The sequence below is a fragment of the Aythya fuligula genome, chromosome 21 (assembly GCF_009819795.1).
Source record: "Aythya fuligula isolate bAytFul2 chromosome 21, bAytFul2.pri, whole genome shotgun sequence".
Classification (NCBI taxonomy): Eukaryota; Metazoa; Chordata; class Aves; order Anseriformes; family Anatidae; genus Aythya; species Aythya fuligula.
The window spans coordinates 4274863-4297850 of NC_045579.1; the positions used below are offsets into that span (position 1 = coordinate 4274863).

Genomic DNA, 22988 nt, shown 5'->3' on the forward strand with positions numbered 1-22988 from the left:
GATGGAAATCTTGTGATCACTTCAGACCACAGTTTCATCACCTATCTGATAATTAAGCTACAAAGGGTGCAGTTATGAAGCCCAAACTTGCAGGGAAATTGTCCAAGAAAATCTGTCCAGTGATGTATTTATCTACTTTCCATGAAACCAACCTTCTGTGGAAGCTGAAGAGGCAGCACAAACAGTAAAAAATGCATAAAGCTTTTCTTTCACAACTAGAGTAAGGTTGATTGGTTTAAGATGCAGATAACCCTTTGGAAAAATTACTCCCAATTCTTCCCTCTGCTAACAGGCTTATCCCATACTTAGTGGCATCAATGGGACTGTTCATAGAGCATCACATGAAACTGTTAACTCTTTACAGGGTTAAAGAAGTTTTAGAATTCTGGCAGAGAGCAAGGAAAAAGGAATAAAGTTACACTAATTCAGAAATTCTATTAGCTGCCAATATACATGTAGCTTTATAGCTTCCTCCACGAGCCAATTAGGAATAATTTTGTCAGGGTTGTCAGCACAGCTTAAAGAACAACAAAAATCCAGAATTCTTGTTTTCTTCCACCAGATTTAGCTGGAGCAACAATTTGTTCACTTTCTCTAAGCCCCAAACTCTTCAAAAGGGTCATTTAGCTCCCTCCCCTCATTCTCAAAAGGTACCAGCAGGCTACACATTTGACTAACACTTTGTAAGTGAGCCAGTGTACTGTGACTACAGAGGAACGCTAATTTAAGAAAGCAAGTCTCAGAAAAAAAGTTTCAAAGCAGCAGCACAAGTGTCCTGGTTCTCAAAAATAGAAACAGCACCGCATGACTCCCATAGAGACTAAAGCTTTGCTGCTCATCATCTCCATTAAAAAAAAAAAAAAAGCCAGTTTTTAGTTACTCAGCTGTTTCTTATTTTAGCTTAAGGGTAACATGATATGTTCTTTTCAGTGAAACACAATAGAAATCAGTTATTTTTGCACTGTTTTGCCTCATAATGAGGTATGCATACATTCTACCCCTCTTTGCTCGGTGCTCCTCCATCACACTGATGTCAAATATGACATCAAGTACCAGTCACCAGCTAGTTTCTAATGAGAATAAACATGAAGGTTTGAATCCAGTTATCAACCCATTATATTTCTACAACAAAATAATAGCCCCAAAACTTTCTCTTCTAAAAGCCAGCCCTACTCACTAACAGGCTGTTTCTTAATGCTTCGCATGATCTTTCCAAGTCCAAACACCACCTCCACTGTATGTGCTCCTTGAAGTCAAAAGTTGTCCATAAACACTTGGGTTATGCTCAAGAACTCAACACCTGCTCAAATCATGAGAAGCTCATTGTTCGGTTCGCCAGCAGGGAAGACTGAAGCTGGGCTCAAATGCTGGAGTGTTTGCCTCAGCTGTCAAAGCAAATGACACCAGTGAATAGAAGAGCATAAGATAGCCAAAGCAAAGCACAGATCTATCCATTTAAGTTCTAAAAATGTATTATATTTAAGTTCTAAAATATGTTATCCTGCTCTGCCAGGAATTACATGGAAACAGTATTTTATGTAATACATATTTACGTATACGTAAACAGTATTGCTGCAGTGCAAGTGGTAAAGAAATTATTAAATTAAAAGTACATTTTAATGCTTATGAAAGGACTAATTATATAAATTATGCAGGATACTTGATTTATAACTGAAATGTAAGAACTCTATCGTGACTACTGCTGAATACCCCTTTGATAATGTGTCTTTGATGGGGAAAGCAGAACTTTTATATGAAACGTGAGCACTGTTCCAGCAGCTGCACTAGACTAGCAGATCCTTATTTCCTTCAATAGAAAATATTTATACAGGCTCTATATTTTTTTGGTGTTAACTCCACTGACATGTCTGTGAGATAACCACCAGAAGCACTGCTCTACAAAGACATCAAACAAAGAGAGACTTGTTCCTGAACATCGTGTTATAAAGCAGAATCCAGAGCTGCATTCATAGGTCCCAGACACTATAGACTATCTCCTCTTCCACTCTCCAGACCCCTAGCACTGAAGTATAAGAAAAATTCAACACAAAAAAGCCTCACAGTAGCGGGAGGCTTATGTCAGGACACACGACCAAGTTTGCACATCTCACGGAATCTCTGCAGGTCAGCAGCCCACAAACACCAACTGCCCTTATGCTCTCTGTCCTTCACAAAAGCAAGGTCTAAAAGCTGTCAGTCGGGACAGATCAGTTTACACACACTAACACTCAGGTGCACCCAGTACTGTCAATAATTACATTTTACTAAAGAGCCTCCCACAATCTCATCCCAGCAACACTGCCACTGTAAGTGGCTTTTCTGAGATGCTGGTGTGACACCTGAACACTCCAGAATGCTCACACAGCAACAAATGATGAACCATGAATAAAACAGAAGACCTCTCCAAGTTATTTGGGCATTAGGTTATTTGGGCATTTTAGTGCTAAAAAGTGACATGACATTAGTGGTAGGAAGACCAACTTTCAAACCAGTTCTTCAGTTTTAATACAGTTTTAATGAACATCAGTCCAAGAGATCACTTGATGGTACGAGGTACATTCCTTGACCACAATGGCTGTGCTTAAGGAAAAGGACAAACATAAATTAAATAGTGTAATTTAATTTAGTAGCTGTTTAATTATCATTAAGTTAAAAAAAAGTTATAATTAACTATTAACGTTAATGACTCAAGACCTTTCAGAAAGCATGAATCCAAAAGGAAAATATCCAGCAGGTGATCACAGACTCGTAGCTCTTCCTCCAGCACTGCCACCTGCAGCAGTCATAAAGGACTATTTGTTCAATGAAGAAATTGGTCTACAGTCTGTAACAGTAGTCTTGGCTCTGCTACTTTGCGCGGTCTTCTAACAGATACACAATTAACTCATAGGTCGACAACACAATGGCTGTGTTTGGTATCTGTCGGATGAGCTGGGCAAAGAGTCCTCTATAGAAGGCAAGATAGCCTTCCTCACGTGCTACCAGACGTGCTGTCTGAATGAAAGTCTTGTATTTAGTGCCTTCTTCTCGCAGCCGTGTCCGTATGACCTCTGTAGAAAAGAGAAAGAGAGCCCGAAGTTAACAAGACTTAAACCATTCCGTTAAGAAACATGCTAAGACCAAGAAAGAATATGCAATGCCCATGGACATTAAATCCTTCCTGCATCCATCGCCTGCTAGCCAGGACTTCCAGACTGCCCTGCAGGCAAGGAGGAAAGTTAAAGACGACTTCCCCTCCACGTGGAATATATGGATTAGGTGCTTATTCAAGCTGCATTTAGATTATTCAACCTAAAGGCTTTATTGATGCCCACCCACATAGCCAATATTGCTCTTTGTATATAACCATGACAACATTCACATTTATCCAAAAATACCTCTGTTCACCCCACAAGCATTTCCCACACTTGGTTTGCATGCACGCATCCTTTTTCTGAGTTCTTATTGCCTCATGTGTGAATTAAAATAACCAGACGACCAGAAAACCACGTAGCTAACTAGGAATAATGGGGCCAGAACTGGAAATGCCAATGCATACACACATGCTGCAGTAACATGCATTTGGTCATTCAAACAGCCAAGAATTTTACAACCCTAAAACCCAACATTTGCCTTGGATTAGAGGCAACAGCTGTTCTTTTGCAGTCATAAATGGAAAAGTTAACATACCATGTGGATAAGCAATACAAGAGGCACAGCCCTTGGAAACAGCAGCAGCAAACATCAGTCCAAAGAAGTTTGTGGAGTTCCTTTCGGTCCCATTAGTAGAAGAAGGGGGCAGCTGGACTTCCTTTAAGTGCTTTTTCAAACTTTCATAAATAGCAAAGCAGATAATGGTCTCAGAAATCCCAGCATAGGAGGCAGTCAGGCCTCTATAAAAGCCACGGATACCTTCTGTCTGGTAAACGTATCTAGCACACTGCAGTGCATTCATTGGTTTTGAACCCCTCACTCTGAAAAACAAACAAAACAGAGAATATAATGAGCCTAGAATGAGAAATAAGATTAAACAAAAACAAAAACCCCACAGCCTCATGGTTTTCAGTAGTTCCCCTAACTACAGAAATGGTTCTCTACTAAGTTTTACCACAAAAATTCTTCTAGGAAAGCTGCACAGAGCAGGATTATCATGCTAGGAGTGCACACTTGGCTTTGCTAATTGACTAATACAGACTTGTAATCATTCCTACAGCTCCAGTCCTATCCAGTCTGTGACAGTTCAAGCCAATGCTTTAAAACACAACAAACATTGAGAACACACTGCTTTGTATTAAGGTAGTAATTCAATTTAAAGCCATCTTCAGCAGACCAAAAGACAGAGGTCTCCCACATGAGAAGCGATCTTTCATTTTCAAGAGGCAGCATGCAGTTCAAAGGTGCCACCCCGTGAAGCGCTAGAATTAAGGCTTATAAATTATTTATAAGTTGTGCTGTGCTTAAGGATCTTTCTTATCTCACCTAACCCATCCTTGCAGGAAAGAATTTCCATTCGAAGGAGTCATAAGTAGAGTCCCTCATTGCTTCAATATCCACCAGTGACTGTGAATTGCTCAGCTAAAAGATATCACTGTCAAATTCCCTCTCTGCCCTCAGGAGGTACACTTAACAGTAATACAATGCTGAAAGAAGCAAGGGAACATTAAACCACTGCAACAGATTCTTACCGCCTCTAGAATGTTTTATGAAACTAAACTAATCCTGCTTCATTAAACTTTAAAAACCATCACCCTTTCTGCTCACAGCTACCTAGCTGTGTACCAGTAACCTTGGTTTGTTGCAGTAACACACACATCTGGATGATCTGGGGCTGGCACAAGTGATGCTGCCAAGTGGGACACACACTGCAACCTCGTGTTTGGCTTCCCATACAGGCTCCTCTGACCTTTCCATGGCCTCTATTATTTCCCTATCAAAGCACTTCAGTCCTTGACGTATTTAGGCTCAACATCAACCCCTGAAATACAGAAGACTGTGTAAGCAGGGATCTAAGGGCAAATTAATGTTATGCCCAAATTTACTCAATGTTTACAGCGGAAACAAAACCTGAATCTAACTCAGCACTGGAGGCAACTTCCACATCCCCCTCAGTAGTAACTGTATATCAAAATTAAAGTGTAACACCAAAAACCTTAACCTTCAGCCTGACCAGGCAAAAGGATGGCAGCTTGAAAGGTGGGAGTCAGGGGAAAGAAAAATCAAGTTCAGTCAAAGTCTAAAAGACCATCAATAAAAACATTTTATGTTTTTAAGTTTTCCAGAGGCTCCCCTTAGCCACCTAGCAGTATCCCATCTCTGTCACTTACTTCCGTTCCAGTTGCATTCTGGTTTTCACCATCCATATAGGATTCATCAGGGAATTTGTGACAAAGGCTGAAAAAGGGAGAAGAAAAAGTACAGCTGAATCCAGGCAAGTGTACTGCCATTGTTCATGCAAATAGGAACCATATACATTGAGCAGTGACACAGTTCTAGTGTCACAGCTCCAGAGGTTTCAAAAGACATGCAGGTGTGTAGCTTACAACGTGGCTCTTGCCAGAGAACTATCTATATTCAACTTCAGAAGGTATCATCCAATGGCCTTGGAATTTCATATGGGTTCCTTCCTTTTTATACCTGTCCTAATGTGAACTTCACATTCCTAAAGACCACTGTAGGCAAGATAGCTTACCAGCTTACCAACTGGGTTTTGAAAAATACATAAAAGGAAAACCTGTGGGGAACACACACGCGTATTAGTCTTTTGCTTTCCCCAAGGCTCTAGGTGGTGCCATTGAGCCATCTCATTAATGAAATCCACCCATAATTATGGGGTTAGTTTGGGAAAGATGTTTAATGATCCCTCTGGTGACCGATGCTTGAACTAGCGGGGCTCTTCCGCTCAACTATGCCTCTGTTTGTCATGTTTTTCTGACAACAAAATATTTTCCCATCCTGCGAGGAAAAATACAACAAACCAAAACAATTTGGCTAAAACAGTATCAAAGGGTTGCTGATGTCCGTTAACTTGTTTTGTTGTGTTTGTTTTTGTTTTTTTAAACTGTTTAGAGAAATTACTACATTTCAGTTAGAAAAACATTTACCTCCACTTACTAAAGAAAAATCTAGAAACATTTTAAAGTGTTGAACAGTAACATGGTTTCTCTGCAAATACGGTAAGTTAGGAGGTGGCAAACTCCTGGGATCAAACTCCATGAGGACTGCCTTTGGCTTCCTCCAAAAGCTGATTGTAGAATATTTCCAGTAACACTGAAAGGGTCACTGTCCTTCAGAAACAAAGATCAGATCATGCTGCTATTCACTGTTCTGTAGCTGCAATACTGATTTCATGGTTTCAAGAAGCCCTTTTTGAAAAAATCTTTAATTAAGAAGACAGCCAAGCATGTGTCTACATCAGTTTCCATCCGCTTCAGCGATTTCTTAAAACCTCCCTCAACACTGAATGTGGACAAAGCATAGAAGTTCACAGACAGGAGAAATAAATAACGCCGCCCTGACTCATTCACAGGGGTACTATGAAACCTATGGAAAGCTCTGTGCCAGCCGAGCATCACTGCACTGTCTCTTGGTATATTGGCACAAAAATCTGTGAAGGCCAAAGCAAAAGGATTTCCAGCTGCACCAATACGCTTTTAAAGTGCTTTATTACTTCAGGCAGCGTTCAGTTTCTGAGCCTTGCTGGATGTAAGCGTCACAGGCTTGCACAGGTTACAAAGCAGACAACTGCCAGTTGACTGATACATACAAACCATACATATAGATCCGTCTACCTATTTATTAGGCTCTTCTGTGAAGTCTTACATGCCTTTTCTCTGCCTCCTCGCATATGAGAGGATGACTTTTTGAAAAGGTGCTAAGGCTTCCTACAACAACATTACATAACAAGCACATGCAATACCTTTGCTATCAACTCTTTAGTTTGCACCAATACATGGCTGTTAGAACCAGATGCTAGAGAAGAGCGTATTTACCTTTTCAGTAACATTGTGAAACACCAATTTAAGCTCTTCAGAGAGTGTGTTCTTTAACAGTCTCCGTAGCAAGCTTGCCAAGCACTCGTCTGTTTGTTTTCCAGAGAACGGGATGTTTCCAGCCTCACAGATTTTATTTTTAAATAGTCTCTGAACTTTGGCTCATTAGGAGTGCCTTTTACATACCTCTGTTTCATGAACTTGGTCACGTCTCCCGATCTCGCCCTTTTATGGAGATCAGTGCTGGATATATTTCCTAGAAAGTATATCCTTCTACACCTAGTAATAGATCCTAATGTTTTCTGGCATATACAAGCACAAACCACATGTATGTTTCAGAATGAGCCACATACTGCCTCTAAATTCGTTCACATATCAATCACAATTATCCACAGCCCTCAGTCAAGACTGGTTTATTTTCCCAGGTCCTGCACAGACTGAAAGTCCAGTCCCTGCCTTACGATTCTTTCTACTCACTTTCTAGCTACTGAGAGGGGCAGAATACATCTTGAAGCAATAACAACCTGCAATAAATGCTTTAAAGAATTAAGTTGCATCTCAGAGCCACGCAGATGCCAATGCAGACATTCCTGCTACTGCTGAGGGGCTGGACGCTGGGGTATTGTGGCAGACCATATGGAAGATGAATTACACTTACCTGCAGAACCTGCAGAACAGATGTGCACAATATTGCTGTTGGGTACAAAAATGCCATTAAATTGCTCTTTGGCTTTGGAGTAGCATGCAAAATAGACAGCTCTGTGGAAAATAACAGAAGAAAATCAATGTGATACTCATGACATCAAGTCAGACATGTTGCTATTTTACCCCCTCCAGAAAAACAAGACTCCTTCTCCAAAGGGGCCTTCATACGACTGCTTCCATCTGCAAGTCTGAAGATGTTTTTTCTCCTTACAATACAATGCCACTACCTGACTTGACAGCCACAAAGCAGAAATATTTTACTTTCATACCAAGTCTGAGATGGGAGGCAACGTGGTCGTGCAGATAAAGCAAGTTGGATTGGATCCTAACATCGGCACTGGCATTAAATACACTTTGTAACCTCGGGAAAGTCACATCCCCACTCTGAGCCGATGCTAAAAGGGGTCAGAGCTACAGCTGCCTTAGCAGCACTTCCTACTTGAAACAGTTAACCCTGGGCTGAAATGAAAAACAGTTTTACCCATCTCAAATCCCTACATAATGCATGCAAAAAGTAAAAACTCACAGCAAGATCTGCAACAGCCAATGCTTTAATATTAGCTAGGCACAAAATCTTCAGCCCTGCCAAGAGGTTGTCATTGGTATGTGTGGAAAGCAAACATTAGGTGCCTGCAAGGCTTCCAAATACAACCATTATAGGTAGTTTTGTTGTTACTGTTTAGAAAAGAGTGGGGAGACCTTTGGGGTTATGTGACAGCTTTGCAAGTCCATCCCCCTGACCCTCAGCTGCAGTTTTTCATTTGAGAAGAATTTAGGCAGTCAAGGACCAGACAGGTATTCCTGTTTCACCTTGCATCTAGCTCCTAGTCAGTGTCTGGGAAACACTTAAATATTCCCAGGGAAGTGGTAGGCCTTACTAGAGAGATTAACATTAACCCTGCAGATATTTCTACAGTATATTCCCCTGTTTTCTAAAGCATAAAGTCATTGCAAAAGCCACTTAAGTGACTTATTTAAACTACACCTTAAATTTAAATTCTCCTTTAGTACTAGGCTAAAATATCCCCTGCCCCCCACTTTTTGTTTTTGAGGATAGCATCATAAACTAAGTTCCACTGATAACAGAAAGCACAGATCAAAAGAAGCAGCTAAGATACACACATAAAAGTTTACAGAAGCCAGTAAAATATGACAAATCTGTCAGATCCAGGTTTCATTTATAAAAGGACAGGTACTGACTTTCATAATTTCATCACTTTTGAGAAGAGGATATGAATATTGATGAGAAGCAAGTTCTGAATATATTTAGTGATTGATACATGTAACTGAAAGACAGTGTCATACAAGTATAAAGCAAATTTTAAAATTATTTGTTGGCATATGCACATCTGATACTCTTCAAAATCTAAGTTTACAGATGGGATAATTTTCTGACCTATTCTCAATCACAAACAAACTACAACATTCGGGTCGGTGCCTTCAACGTGTCTTTTAGCAATAGTTTAACTATTTACCTTGATGGTGCAACTCCAACCAAGTTTGGACCCAGACCTCGGAAGAGCGACCTTGGTCCTTCTTTTTCCAGAATTGACCTTAAAATAAAAACAAACAAGGGAAAAAATGGGTAGTATTTGGGTTAAAAGTTAAATTTCTTATTCTGGCAGGTGGTCAAAAGAACTGTGCTAAAGAAATAAGTATTAGCTGTGAACCTGTTAGCTCTCAAGCTACACAACAGACTTGAAAATTAGAATTATAGACTACTGGATAAAAGCCACTGTGCTGTAAAACTTCAGCGTGCTACAGGCCAATGTGTGTTGTATGACAGAAGGCTACAATTTCCATTCTTTGAAAAGCTGTCAGGAACTGAATTAAATAGTTTCACGGAGAATCCAATGCTAGTTGACTCTGATGAACACAGAATACTTTTGGCATTTTCTGTATCCGAGCAATTTAAGCAGTTCAGGAGTTTGTTGCCTGTATAGAGACATGTGGAAAAAAGAAAAAGGAGCCCTCTTCCCTTTCACAATTGAATGTGATTTTTTCCCCCAGAGTGAAAGCTGAATGCAGCACCGTATCACAAGCTATGTCTCAGGGTAACTGTTCTGATTTTGAGGGCATTCTGCATCCTTCCAAAGGAAACACCAAGCACAGAGGTATTCCTGTGCATCACTGCTGCTGGATTTCATGGCCAGGTCTAAAGCAGGAAAACAACCAAATTATTTTTTCCTGCAATTCTGCAATTGCTCCAGTCTGGGTTTCCAAAGCCATTTTCAGCCATTTCCCCAGCAGCTGTCAAGCTCTGTACAATACCTTGCTCAGGTGCCTCATTAAAAAAAGAGCTAACCTTATACAAATCTTTCCACTATTACCAGGAGACATATTCGCAAGGAATAACCTGACAGCCAAGCACTAGGAAACACAGCCAAGTGTTCACCAGTGACAGCCAGGTACGGTCTAGTCACCATCGGGATGTCAGTGCACAACCTGCTAGATGGCAGCTCTCCACTTTAAAGGCTTATCATGGGAAAATCGTGCAATACAACCCAGATAACACCAGGTCCCAGGTGTAGTTCACGTGCACCTGTTTGAAATGCCCATTTTTCAGAGTTTGCTTTCTAGGTCATTAGCACTGTTGGGAACGTTCCCCACAGGGTCCAAAAACAAGCTCATTAGACAGAAGAAGATACAGGAGCTTCTGAAATGCTTTTTCTGCAGTGAAGTTGAACTTTCTGTGTAAACTCCAGGGCTGAGTGTCTCCAAGGATACAGATCCACCAACTACTTGTTCTTTGTCACTTAACAGTCACGACTGCAGCTTCCAGCTGGGGTGACTCATCAGAATCTTAAACGGATTAGACAAAAACAGCCTGTCCTTCTGGAGTGCTTTCTATTCAACAGCAGGCTTAACTTGCCCTCCTGAGTACCTACTTTTGTTCTATTTACAGCAGTTAAGGGGCCTTCATACTCAACACCTTTAACTCACAGACAGATTTTATATGGATGGCTCTAAAGGGCTGCTTCTTTAGCCATATGGCTTTCCTAAAACAGAAAATTCAATTCACATCCAATTTGGTCATGCACACATGACCAGGATTGAGAAAGGGGTGGAAGAGAGACCTAACTTCCTCCTCTTCCTTCATGCACTTGTGTTTTATCACAAAGATCACAATCAATAGCATTACCTGCACTTCATGGATACTGCCACCAAGGGAATGACAGCAAGCATGATTATTTTGCTCTCAGTTCTTAATCCTCTGGGGTAAATAGGTGAAAAGCTTGGTGATACACGCAGCTGAACAATTCCTAAGTAAAACGAACTCAGGATCATAGTCACCGAATTTAATGAGCTTAATAAATATATTAAATGGTTGACTCAATTTTAACCCCTTTTTTAACTCCCTAAAAGGAGGATCTCAGAGAAAGATGGGAAGAGGAAATAAACTGAGAACCTCGTGCCTTTAAGTTACCACTTCATTGAGTCAGAGCTCTCTCAAGTCCAATGCTGCAAGGAGAAAAAAAAGTACAAAGGGAAAAAAAGAGATGAAAATCGAAGGCAATTGGCATTGCTTCACATTTTCAGTCACGGATTGCTCTAGATTCACCTCTGAATATACAAAGTGTTTGGCATGGGACAGAAGCAGTGTTTACAACACAGGAACTCAAGTCCCAGAATGACTCCAGCCATCTCGTTCTGCAGAGAATTTGAGTTAGCACTGTACTGTTATATAACCGTGCAGCTTCTCCCCAGGCAACCTGCCAAGTGTGTTGGCCTTACATAAATCATTCAACTTGTTTTGCTAGTCAAGTTAGCTATTTTCTTTGGCATTTCTACTACCTGATCTAAGCAGGACCTCCTCTGCATTACCCCGTCGTGTGCCCAGTGATCCAAATGTGGCGTGCCTCAATGCATTTGCGTGAGGTCTGAACCAGAACTTTACTGTGCTTTGATAGGAAATATAATAGTAGAGATTTGTCCTTCAGAGTTGCTGGTAAAATTAGTCAGCAGTTCTAAGAGGCACGATTTCACGTTTCATCTTCTTTATGAATATACATCTGAAAAGGGAACAGCTAGAGCATCAGCTGCTGCAATCTGAACCAAGAAAAGTGACTGAATAATACAGGTGTCGACAGGATTGATGCACAATAATAATTAGCTGAAGCAACATACTAATAACAAACAGAAGAGATCTCATTAAGACAGATACAGCTGAGGAAAAGATAAGAGCTTGCGAAGCTCCAAGCGTATTTTGGCAAGACTTCTTCTGCAAAAAGTGCCCTTCCCTCACTCCTGTAAGTTTCAGTTACAGATCATCCACACGACAGAGCAGACAAGCACAGCTTAAAATATATGGGATCACAGAATTCTGGAGGTCACCTGGTTCAAATGGATGCTAAAAGCAGGGCAGGCTTCAAAGATGGATCAGGGGCTGGCATGAATCACTAAGTGCAGAGAATCAGAAACATCATTACAGCACTGCTCCATTAAGGAGCAGAAAAGGCCACAGGCTCTCACTTCTAAATTAAGCTTCCAAAAGAGTTCGTGACAGGAAAAGGCTGAATTAAAACTTCCTTCCATCAAACAGGTAAATAGCTTGGGCAGCAATAGAAACAAGGATCTCTCACCAGCCACTCAAAGCAAACTGGGAATGGCTCCAGGAAAGAAAGACAAGGAGTACATGACTCAAATTCAGTCCTTCATTGTACCAAGAACTGGCCCCAGCTAGTAAGGATTACCTGTTCCACTGCTCCAAGGAGATAATAAACATGACAATTCCCAATAAAACACAAAGACTATACTCTCTGTTGTTCAAAATAATAATGAATAATTAAACCTTTCTTCCAGAATATTTTCTATGATAGTTCTTGCAAGCTAAACAGTACCAAAAGTTTGTGGCATATCCTATGTATTGATCCTTACAACTTAATAACTACCAAAAAGCTCCAATCTGAATAGACAACTTAAAAATAACACTTCCAGACTCTTACTCAAATCAATTTGCTTTGGAAAGCTTTTGAGTGCTAGCAGCAAATTTCCGTGGAAGCTTAACGGAATACTCAGGAAACTTATCTGTGTTTTTAAAAGAATAATTTATCTTTCGACTGCTGAATGCAGAAGCCCAACTGATCTGCATCCTTCCAGTGCAAATCTGAAGCAAAATCTGCACTGCCTGTTTGCACTGAGGAATCGAAACTCAGATCTCTGGCGTCAATTAACATCAAAGGACCACAGGTAGAGTACTCACTTGAGAACACTGAAGAGCCCAGGTGATACAGATGTTGGCCTAACCATTCCTTCACCACTGATGGTCCCCAGCTGGACTTGCGGGTAGTAGACAGCCCGGAAGGCTAGCTTCGAAGATTGGAGCCGTGTCTTTATTACTTCTAAGGGACAAGTAAAGATGGCACCAACTGTTCCTCCACATCTGTAAAACACAAATTTAAACAGAAGACAGAGTCAGTAAAACATGGCTGCACAGATAGACTGAGTCACAAGAGCACTGAGTATAAATATAAAAAAATATAAAGACTCGACTTCACTTGCTCCATGCTGTGGACAAGTTATCAAGAAGCAGGGCAGTTCTTCCACCAGGGAAAGGGAGACAGTTCCCAAGCCCTGGAGGAGGGGAGAGAAGGTTGAGAAACACTTCTGATGACTAATGATGATCCCATGTAGCGATGAGGTTGGAGGGGTGAAACACGAAGACAATACCCAACCCCAACAACAATCCATGACCATCTGCTGGTCCCGGAGTCTGTCAGGACTTGGAATTCTGCCTGTAAAAACTTCAGAGGCACCCATGTTTCAGAGGCTGTGCTCCTTACACAGACATAGCTTTGGATGGATTTTTCCTATGGAAAGCAGGAATCTTGCATATAAAAACAAGCAACTGGGGATTAGGACACTGTAGGCTGAAAACACAGCAATATAACCCTTCACCATTTAGTACTTATGATCAAAACGGCTGCCTACAGAACTAGCAAAGAGAAAAATGACTGTAAATTAGGTCTTTTTAAAACAATGGGTATCAACTTTTTTGGGGGGGATAGAGGAAGCTGCAAGGATGAGAGAGAGGGTGGAAAAACATAATAATGGGGTTGCTGTTCTTTAGGCTACTAAAGATGAACAGAAATCCCAAAGTCTGCTGACACAAACACTGAAATAATACATATACACACGTGTGTACATGCAGACATTATTATATATAATAACATAATAAACATACAATTATATATATATATTTACTTATATATATATAAAAGAAAGATCCTATCCTCTAATGACCCCTTACATTAGATGTATCTAACAACCAACCTCATTTGAAAACACTCAGCAGGGGGCAGAAAGAATGGAAATTATGGTTTTAATAAGGACATTTAACTTGGCTTGTCCGCTAGTAACACTTGCAACTTGTCACCCAGCCCTTATCACTGTCTCACTCCGTTTGTTTTTCCTGTTCTAGGGCTTTTTCTCCCTCATTCTTTAAGGCATGTCTTCTCCCTATAATCGGGTAATACCAGAACTGAAAACCAAGCTTCCAGCCAGCAGCAACCTGCTGTTACAAACTCTCCTAATTCACACTCCAGACATAGAGACCTACTGTAAAAAATCAGTTTTGAGACATAATAGAAAATAATCAAATTTGAAACAGTCCTGAGAATTTCCAGCACAGAGCTTTTACTTACCCCAGGGCTAACTGCTCTTTACCTTAGTTTCAACAAACCATGTGTTCTGCACGACATTATGCAAGTTCCAAAACCTCTCCTGTTACACCTTTCCCAAAAAGGGAGGCTAAGGTTGCCAGCACAGATCACACAGCAGCTTGTTATTATTGAGATCTGGTGATAGCTGAATGTTCCAGCACAATGATGGAAAAGCAGCCATGACTTTTATCACTGGTGCAACAAAAGAGCTACAAAGATCTTCTTGAAATCAAACCAGTCCTGGGTATCATCGCTGCTTGCTGCCATTGCCATACAGGGGAGCAAAAGCTGGAAGTTCCCAGTGTTAGCAAACTGGCTGAATCAAAGTGTTGGTGGCTCACCGCATGAAAACAACACGTTGTGCTTCATGTTCTGCCACAAAAGCCCGAGGAGCAATGCTGGAGCCACCTGTTCCCTTGCTCCAAAAGCCCACACTCTCATCTTCCCGCAGTCAGCGTGGCTCAGAAAGTGCCTACTGGGCCAACCACACAGAGTTCACAAGACCCTGTTTCCATCCATCATCTTGAAAATGGCTTGTCAAACCATTTCCCTCTCCACCTCTGTTCCTCTTTTGTTTTTGAACGTCCCTTCTGTCAAACTTCACAACTAAAAATAATTCTGAGGATGGCTAAAAAGCACTCTAAGTTTTATTAATCTAACAAGCTGGCATTTAGGAAGACAACTCAGGAGTTCAGTTTTTTTCCAAGGGCATTTACTACAACCGATCATATTGACAAAGAAATATTTTCTTTATTTACCCAAGTTTCAAAGTATGTTATTCCTTCAAAAACCTGTGTTTAGACTTTCCTTAGAAAACAGCATGAGTCAATAACTTAACTTTCTTTGATGTTAACGTCAAACTGCAATTTAAGGAGCTTTCCCATGAGAAGAAGAAGAAGAGAAAAATCCCATCCTTTAACTTGCACATAAAAAAGCATTACTTGCTTGAGTCACAAGAACTTTACATGAATCAGTTTAGGAACAGAGAACTACAAAATGACAAGAATGTAGGTACTGGAATGTATTTTCTCTGCATGAACTATTTCACCAGAAGAATCATTTTTAAACACAAGGAAAACGACACTGAAAGACTGGCAGAGAAATTCCAGCTGCAGATACATCTAGTTTAGAAATGCTTTATCTGGTGCCACTTACTTTGCTTGCTGAAATAGTGTCTTACAGCAAAATATAACAGCTCTTTGCCAAACCCTGAAGGCCCTGGATTCTAAATGCTGTGCTTCTCAGACACAAACATACAACAGAAGAAACTGTTGTCACGAAGCCTGACAATCTCATTTAACAGCAACACTTCAGTGAGTTTTTCCTTTAAGTTCTTGCTTCTTCCTCTTCTCTGATGAAAGGGGAAAACTTGGCTGGAACTAGGGACAATCCATACATTCAGAGTGAAAGACAGTGTAAGGAAGAGATTTGCCTTCATCCTGTTAAATCACTTAAGCCTTGATTGATGAATACAGACACAAAGTTGTTTATGGGATGAGGTACAGAGCAGCTGAGGTGGTGTCACTTGGATCAAGAATGGCAGTGTTCACAGAGACCTTATCAGGTCGCTGATTATTTTGTGTACTGAACCAGGGCTTGGACACGAGCCTTTTGGTCTGTCAATACCACTCTGGAGGACACGGCTTCAGCTTGTCCTTCCCTGTTTTGTTAGATGCATCTCATGTTGCTCACGTGCTATAACCTAGATCTTGAGGGAAACAGAAGGGCCACGAGCAGTTTCTCCTGCAAAACTTTTCCTGTTCCCATAGTTTGAACTTGGAGCGGGAAGTGCTTTGAGGATACCTCTTGCAGATCCACACTGCCACCATCCCTACGACGTACATCCCACACAGATGCAAACATTATAATTAACACCCCAGTAATCAACATCCTCAAAAAAAGGCAAATCTGAGGGAGCTTGATGAAAACAATTTGATTTCTTTCATTCCCAGTTCATCTACCAATGATGCCCTACTGTTTTCCATCCTCACTTATTTCACATTTATGAACACTAAAACAATACCTTCACAGTGACACCTGATAAATTCAGAACAAAAACTCCACGTCCTGTTTCTGAACTACCAGTTGCTCAGTCTAGAGTGACATCTTGCTATACAATTCTTCAGCCTCTCTGGCATTTCCCCTCCTTCATCAGCTGTCTCGCCTTCCTGGCCTGCTCCTTGCCTTCCATCCTTTAAGTTTGATGATCCAGTTAATTTATACAGCCTTTAATATTTAAGTACTTCTGGGAATGTATATGTAATCCTCCGATACTCAGCACAATGAATTAGTATCTGCATCGTGAGCTTTAACAGCTCAGAGTTAATGTTGTCAGCGTGACATTTAAGAAAAAAGCATTACCCAATAGAGCAATTCTCAGAATGTCAATAGCGTGCACACATTATATCCCAAATATAAATACAGCATATAGTTCAAGTCAGGACTTTGATGCATTACACATCTTGTACAGATGAGCTGATTTTCCTCCACATGGAATTTTTTTTGCATCACATCCTGGTGTTGCTCTATTCCCTGGAAAGATGGCTGAAAATAACATGCTGTGCCTAAAAGAAACACTTTGTACTCCTAGGGTGTTCCAAATGCCTTCATCTGGGAAGAAAGGAAAAACACCAACCAGCCTTCCCCAGCTACATAAACAGCCCTCAACCCTGGCAGATTCAACTATGAATATGCAGCGAGGTAAATGTGATTTGGAAGGATCTAAAGGTGCAATTGAGGCAATACCTCCAAGTCTTCATTCCGTTTAGGCTGAGGTTTTTAATGATACACCAGGGTGGAACTACAGATCCGGAGACGATACGCACTGCTCACTGCACCAGCATCTAGCAAAAAGCTCAGCAACGCCTAAAAATGTCGTTAGCGGAAGGGAGAAACCTCCTCGGCAAGAAAACACCATGGTACACTCTTCTCAGTCACATGGCAAGCATTGAACAAGAGGTTCCCAGCTCTGCTCTGCATGCAGCACAGGCACACAGCCCTCTCCAGTGCGCGACACCCAGCAATTCATCAGCTCTGGCCTGTCGCATGCTGCCAGAAAAACAGTGTTTGTCCTTCAGGCTACAAATACCTCCTCTGGCTACAGGATTGCCAGGCATATATTGCCACTGGAGCAGGGGAATGCGATTCTCTGCTTTGTCATGTCCAAACAAAGAAATTAAGGAAAGTGCAGTACATATCCTCAGGCCAAGAGTTGAGTGTTTACGGAGATATATCCTGTGCTATACATTAAAACCTGCAGAAAAAAAAAATAAATTGCTTCCATAAACAGAAAACATTCTGTTTAAAAACCATGCCAAGAACGTTAATCTCAAAATCCAATTACGACTTCTCTCGCTGCCAGCTTTCTATTTTTACAAGGCCCACCCCCAATATATCACTGACTTGCATATGAAATCAACTCCCGGTGCCCACTAGCACAATCGATACAGATGATGCCAAGGATCTTAATTAAGAGCAGGGCTTATTTCATCTGTCCTAAATTTAATCACTGAGCAATACTCCTAATATGAATAACCGGACGTAATGCTCAGTGTTAAAGATTTGAAAATTAAAAAGCATCCAAACCTGCAGTGATCCTTCAGCAGGGAAGCACAGACTTCACCAAGGTTGCAAGGAAAGCTGATTGCCTGGTTAGGGAAGTTGTAACTCCTAACTCAGGCTGACAGCATCAGGGAGAACCTCCTCCTCTGGCCACTGCTCTCAACATATGGAGCAGCTAATTTTTGGTGGCCAGGAGTCAACTGAAAACACAAGAGGAGAATTAGTGCTAACTGTCTGGCAGCTATATTTAACGGGCTACCTTAAGAACCAGGTTGACAGCCACAATTCAGCTCACGCTTCGTGGATTGTACCACACACTGCTTCAAACCTCAAAACGCAGCTTGAAAATCATCTGGTGCTACTGTCTGTACCCCTCTGGTGGACGCAGGACACTGTCCCAGTGAAATCAGTGGCACGACCGGTGCTTAACACTTCACTGCACTAACACTGCATCTGCTTTCCTGGTTGTTGACAGAGGATCGTGTCTGTGAAGGCAGCTCAAGGAGATCTCAAGGTGAGCAGCATATTCACAGCAAGTGCTACACAAGTTTTCCCTGAGATTGCACTTGTGATAGGAATTTCATTTTGTTTTTCTCAAACGTGCCACATGGTCTAGCATGAAATGCACAGCACAAACAGCAGAGCAGGTTGCATCTTTGATATTTCAGTATTGCATCATCAAGACTGGAAGCAAAACAAGCTCCTGCATTCTCAGAAGCCATAGGAAAACCAGCTTCAAAGCAATACAGACTGTTCTTCATGCCCCAGTTTTGAGATATTAAGAATTCAGTGTATTTCCAGCTAACAAGGCTGTCATCAGGTGTGAATATTCTTGCAAGCACTTCCTGTGTTCCTCAGGCTGATGCACTGTTAGCCAATTATATAAAGCACATGAAAACCTAAACTAGATAGAGGACTGGAAAAGAATGAATCTCTTCATGAAGTCTAGGTCTGCCCTGGACCACACGCAGCACAACAGATGTCCTTCGGGTGAAGACTGCTTCTGTCCATTTTACATATGGAAACAATATCTTCCAAATGGTTTGTTAGCATTAGTACATCGCGTAATAATCAACATCTCTGGGAGCTGTATGTGGCCCCGTACCCACAACTCATGTGGTTACTACTCTGGGGAGCAGCTTTATGTTAGTTCTGTTATTTGTGCTTTACCCTCTGGCAAACTGAGGTCAACCCCAACGCTTTAAACAAGAATCTCGGTGACCTCATGCATTAAACACCCCTTGGTGCAGCTGAGACAATCCGTGTACGCATATGAAGACAGGTGTCAATGTTTTCAAGGCAGCTTCCCGGTCTTGCCAAAGTGTCTTCCAGCTCTTTCCCAGGTGGTTTACAAAAGCTTTGGCATCTCAGGTTGCTTTCAGGGCAGCAAGGGAGTTACAGACTCAGGCTTCAAAACCAAGACAGAGAAAGTCACAAACATGGTTATGTTCACAGAGCACAGCTTCCCCAGCTTGAATAAAGCTGCTCAAGGATAGACATCACACAGTGCTTCTATGAAATCAAGGTAAGTTTGTTCTTAGCTTTTTCAGGTATTCTGCCAGTTCTGTGAAAAGCTCTGCAGCCTCTAAATATCACCTGATAGGATCCCTGTAGTAAACAGAATTATTCCAGCTGGAGAGACAACATGGAGTCACCTCTGCTGCAGCCTGAGCCAAGCTTTGTCCCCGAACAAAAACAAGCAAGAACTCCACTGACTTCACCAGAGAAGGAAGAACCCGGACTTGTAAACATGCTTACATCTGTTGTGCAATTTAAGCATCATTCTGCTCATTGCTGCTGAAATCTTCCCTGCCCTCAGAGACATTTTCCCATCAACATCCCAAGACCTTTTGGTTTGCTGTTATTACTGTAAAAGGAAGGAACAGAAATAAGAGGAAGCCAAGGACTGTGTCTGCCTGTAAGTAAGCCGGCCTGCTTTTCCATGCAGACATTAGGGTGTTGTATTACATCTCCTCAGCACCTGACGCACCGCCCCGTACTCACCTTCACAGAAGGCTAATGTAATACCAATAATAAAGCTCTAACAAAATTATTTTAAGTGAATGAACTTCATCTACAGAAAATATTATACAACGGAACAAAGCTTAGCACCTTACACAACTTATAAAGCATTCAGAGCTTCCAACACGATCTGCTGGAGAAGGTAATTTTATCCACGGTCCTGGTTGTGCAGGAACTCTGCATCACAATACAACCCATTTATTAAGGTTTAATAGGATTCTAACAGAAACTGCAAAGGTATTGGAAAGATCAATTGCTCAGAGACTATTGCCTGAAGATAAACACAGTAATAATTCTAAAATTCCAAAACTGGATACCTTGCATGGCAGTTTAAGACTGACATTCAGTTACTTGTTCCACCCAGCGAGCCCCAGAAGTCTGCATTTCTTACTTGAAAAGCAGAGGTAATGGCATTAGTAGACATATACAGAATACAAGAGTTCAGGGTCTTGAACAGGGAATGACTCTGAAATAAATCTCTTTTGGGATGGTGGGTGGGAAGGTAACACATTATACACACATACCCTTGGTTGTATAGGGCAAACACTTCAGCATAAGCTGCTGCACAAGAAGAGAAGCTAAATTTGCTGTCTCATTTTCCTTTCTGTAACATCACAGCCAGGTAAGTGATAGTGCACTTTTTGGTGCCACTTTAAATAAGAAGCTATTTTTCAAAGGCCTGCATACCCTACAAGGCCATCCCTCTCCTCCACGCTGTATTTTCATCACTGCTTTAAAAATGGATCAGTCTTATTATAACAGACAGGTCAGGAGGACGTGCTCTGTTGTGTTTCCATTCTTTCCTTCCATGCTCCATCAAAACCAGCTTGGACCTAATGCCTTTCTAGGTATCCTGCATAAACTGTTTATTAGGATCCTTGGAGAAGGTGGAGGGTACACTAAATGACTAAGGAAGATGCTGAACATCCATTGCTGGATTAAAACACCAGCGAGTTTAAAATTCCTATTTATTTATTGTGCAAGGAGTTCTGTGAGGACACCTAGAGCCCTGGAGAGGCATTGTTACTACCCAAACTAGTTGCATGTGTACATCCAGCTCCCATTGCTGCCACAGCCTCCAGGCGCTGGTCTAATACAAAGAGGGGGGAGAAAGAAACAGGGGGAGAGAATATTTACAACAATACATAACAGCTGAGCCAGCAGAAGGGCCATATCTCTTTAAAACTTAAAAAAAATGGTTTTAACATTTGTATTTAATGAATTAACTGCCCCATGCACGTCAGAGGAGACTGAACTTTAGCAACAGAAGGAACTGTGGTGTACTATTAAACAGATTAAACCCAACAATTGCTTTCATGGGGGCTTCCTAACTGATGTCAGCTGGCAGGCACTACAGAGTATCCCACCACTGAGCTAGTCTAAATAACTGGGGAAAAAAAAAGGAATTTGCATAAGGACAGAAGTACATGGAACAGCAATTACGAGCTGTGTATTAAATGACTGTTTATTTATTTACTTTACGCCATAAAATGACCGTACTGGACTGCAATGAAGACTCACGTGGTACCTTATTTTACACGGCTTGGTTTTCATTTTCGTTTGTTTGTTTTAAGCCTCACACGACAAAACCAAGCAGCTGACAACTCCTTGAGAGAGCCTGAAGGGCCAAGCAGGCCACTACGAGTACCAGGACCTTCTCTCCTTTTTTTTTTTTTTTTAATACTTCCTCGTCGGTACAACCCCACGGACCCACAGTCAGAGCCATGAGCTCTGTGGCCACCCCCGGTGCTCATTAACAGCGCTCATTAACGCCCTGCAGCCACCCCCACACCGCACACAACCACCCTTCGGCTCCCAGCCCCCACTCACCACAGCAGGGCCAGCCGTGAGGGCAGCCCCGGCCCAAATTACGCCTTTTTATTAATTAATTAACCGCCGGCCGGGCGGCTCCGCTCCAGCCCCCCCCCACGGCTATCGCCTCCCTCGGGGGGCCGTCAGCGGCCGGGGGGCCCTTCCCAGCCCGGCACGGCCCTGAAGGCAGCAGCCTCCCGGTGCCCTGCACTCACCCCCCGGCGAAGAGGTGCAGCAGGGTGTTCTCCTGAGGGGTGCCCGCCATGCCGCTGCCGGTGCCGGTGCCGGTCCCGGTGTCGCCGCCTCAGGATCCGGCTGGGCGGGCGCTGAGCGGCGGAGGCCGGGCAGCGGCGCGCATGAGATGGCGACGGGCGGCGCCTCACGACGGCACTCCCGGCCCGCCCCGTGGCTGAGGCCGCCCCTCTCAACAAGTGCCCGAGGAGCCCCCAGTGCCCAAATGAGACCCGAAATGTCACAGATCCGCAGAATCGCGGAACGGTTGGGGTTGGAAGGGAGCTCTGGAGATCGTCCGGTCCAACCCCCGTACCGAGCAGGGTCACCCAGAGCACGCAGGATGGCATCTTCCATCTTCCATGGAGATACTCCAGGGAAGGAGACTCCACAACCTCTCTAGGCAACTTTGTCACCCTCACAGTAAAGAAGTGCCCCCTCACAATCAGCTGGAACACCCACTGTTTCAGTTTGTGTCCATTGCCTCTTGTCCTGTTGCCAGGCACCACGGAGAAGAGTCTGGCCCCATCCTCTTGACACCTTCCCTTTAATTATTTATACACATTGCTAAGATCCCCTCTCAGCCTTCTCTTTTCCAAGCTAAACAGGCCCAGCTCTGCCAGGCTGTCCTCATGCGACAAGTGCTCCAGCCCTCTAATCCTCTTATTAGCCCTCTGCTAGACTTGCTCCGTGAGCTCCATGTCCCTCATGGACTGGTGAGCCCAGAATTAGCCTCACCAGGGCTGTGTAGAGGGGGAAGCTCTTTTGGTTTTGTGTTAATATCACAAACTGAGGAAACACGCCAATTATTTCACTAGACACACAAAAAATAAAAGCTCACTTTGCGTATTCAAAACCCATAGCTTTCCTCTAGTCCTTTGAATGGCCTGGGGGAAAGCTCAGATGCTCGCAGTGCTGGGCAAGAAAGCTGCTGGGTGTTTTTGAGAGATGGCTCGACACTGAGCTTTAGCAGGCTTTATGTTTAAGGGGCACATGACATCAAGCTTTTAAAATTTGCACTCCCCTA

General features: G+C 42.4%; 1 protein-coding gene across 1 annotated transcript; it reads right to left on the reverse strand.

Annotated features, from left to right (window-relative positions):
- Positions 1–2495: 2495 nt before the first annotated feature.
- Positions 2496–22059, reverse strand: SLC25A33 (solute carrier family 25 member 33). The gene is made up of 7 exons (XM_032201543.1): positions 21946–22059; positions 12877–13056; positions 9149–9226; positions 7627–7727; positions 5304–5370; positions 3670–3953; positions 2496–3050 (listed from the first exon to the last, which is right to left on the reverse strand). The coding sequence occupies exons 1-7, from the start codon at positions 21993–21995 to the stop codon at positions 2848–2850; spliced, it is 963 nt and encodes a 320-aa protein (XP_032057434.1). The 5' UTR covers positions 21996–22059; the 3' UTR covers positions 2496–2847.
- Between the last annotated feature and the right edge of the window lie 929 nt (positions 22060–22988).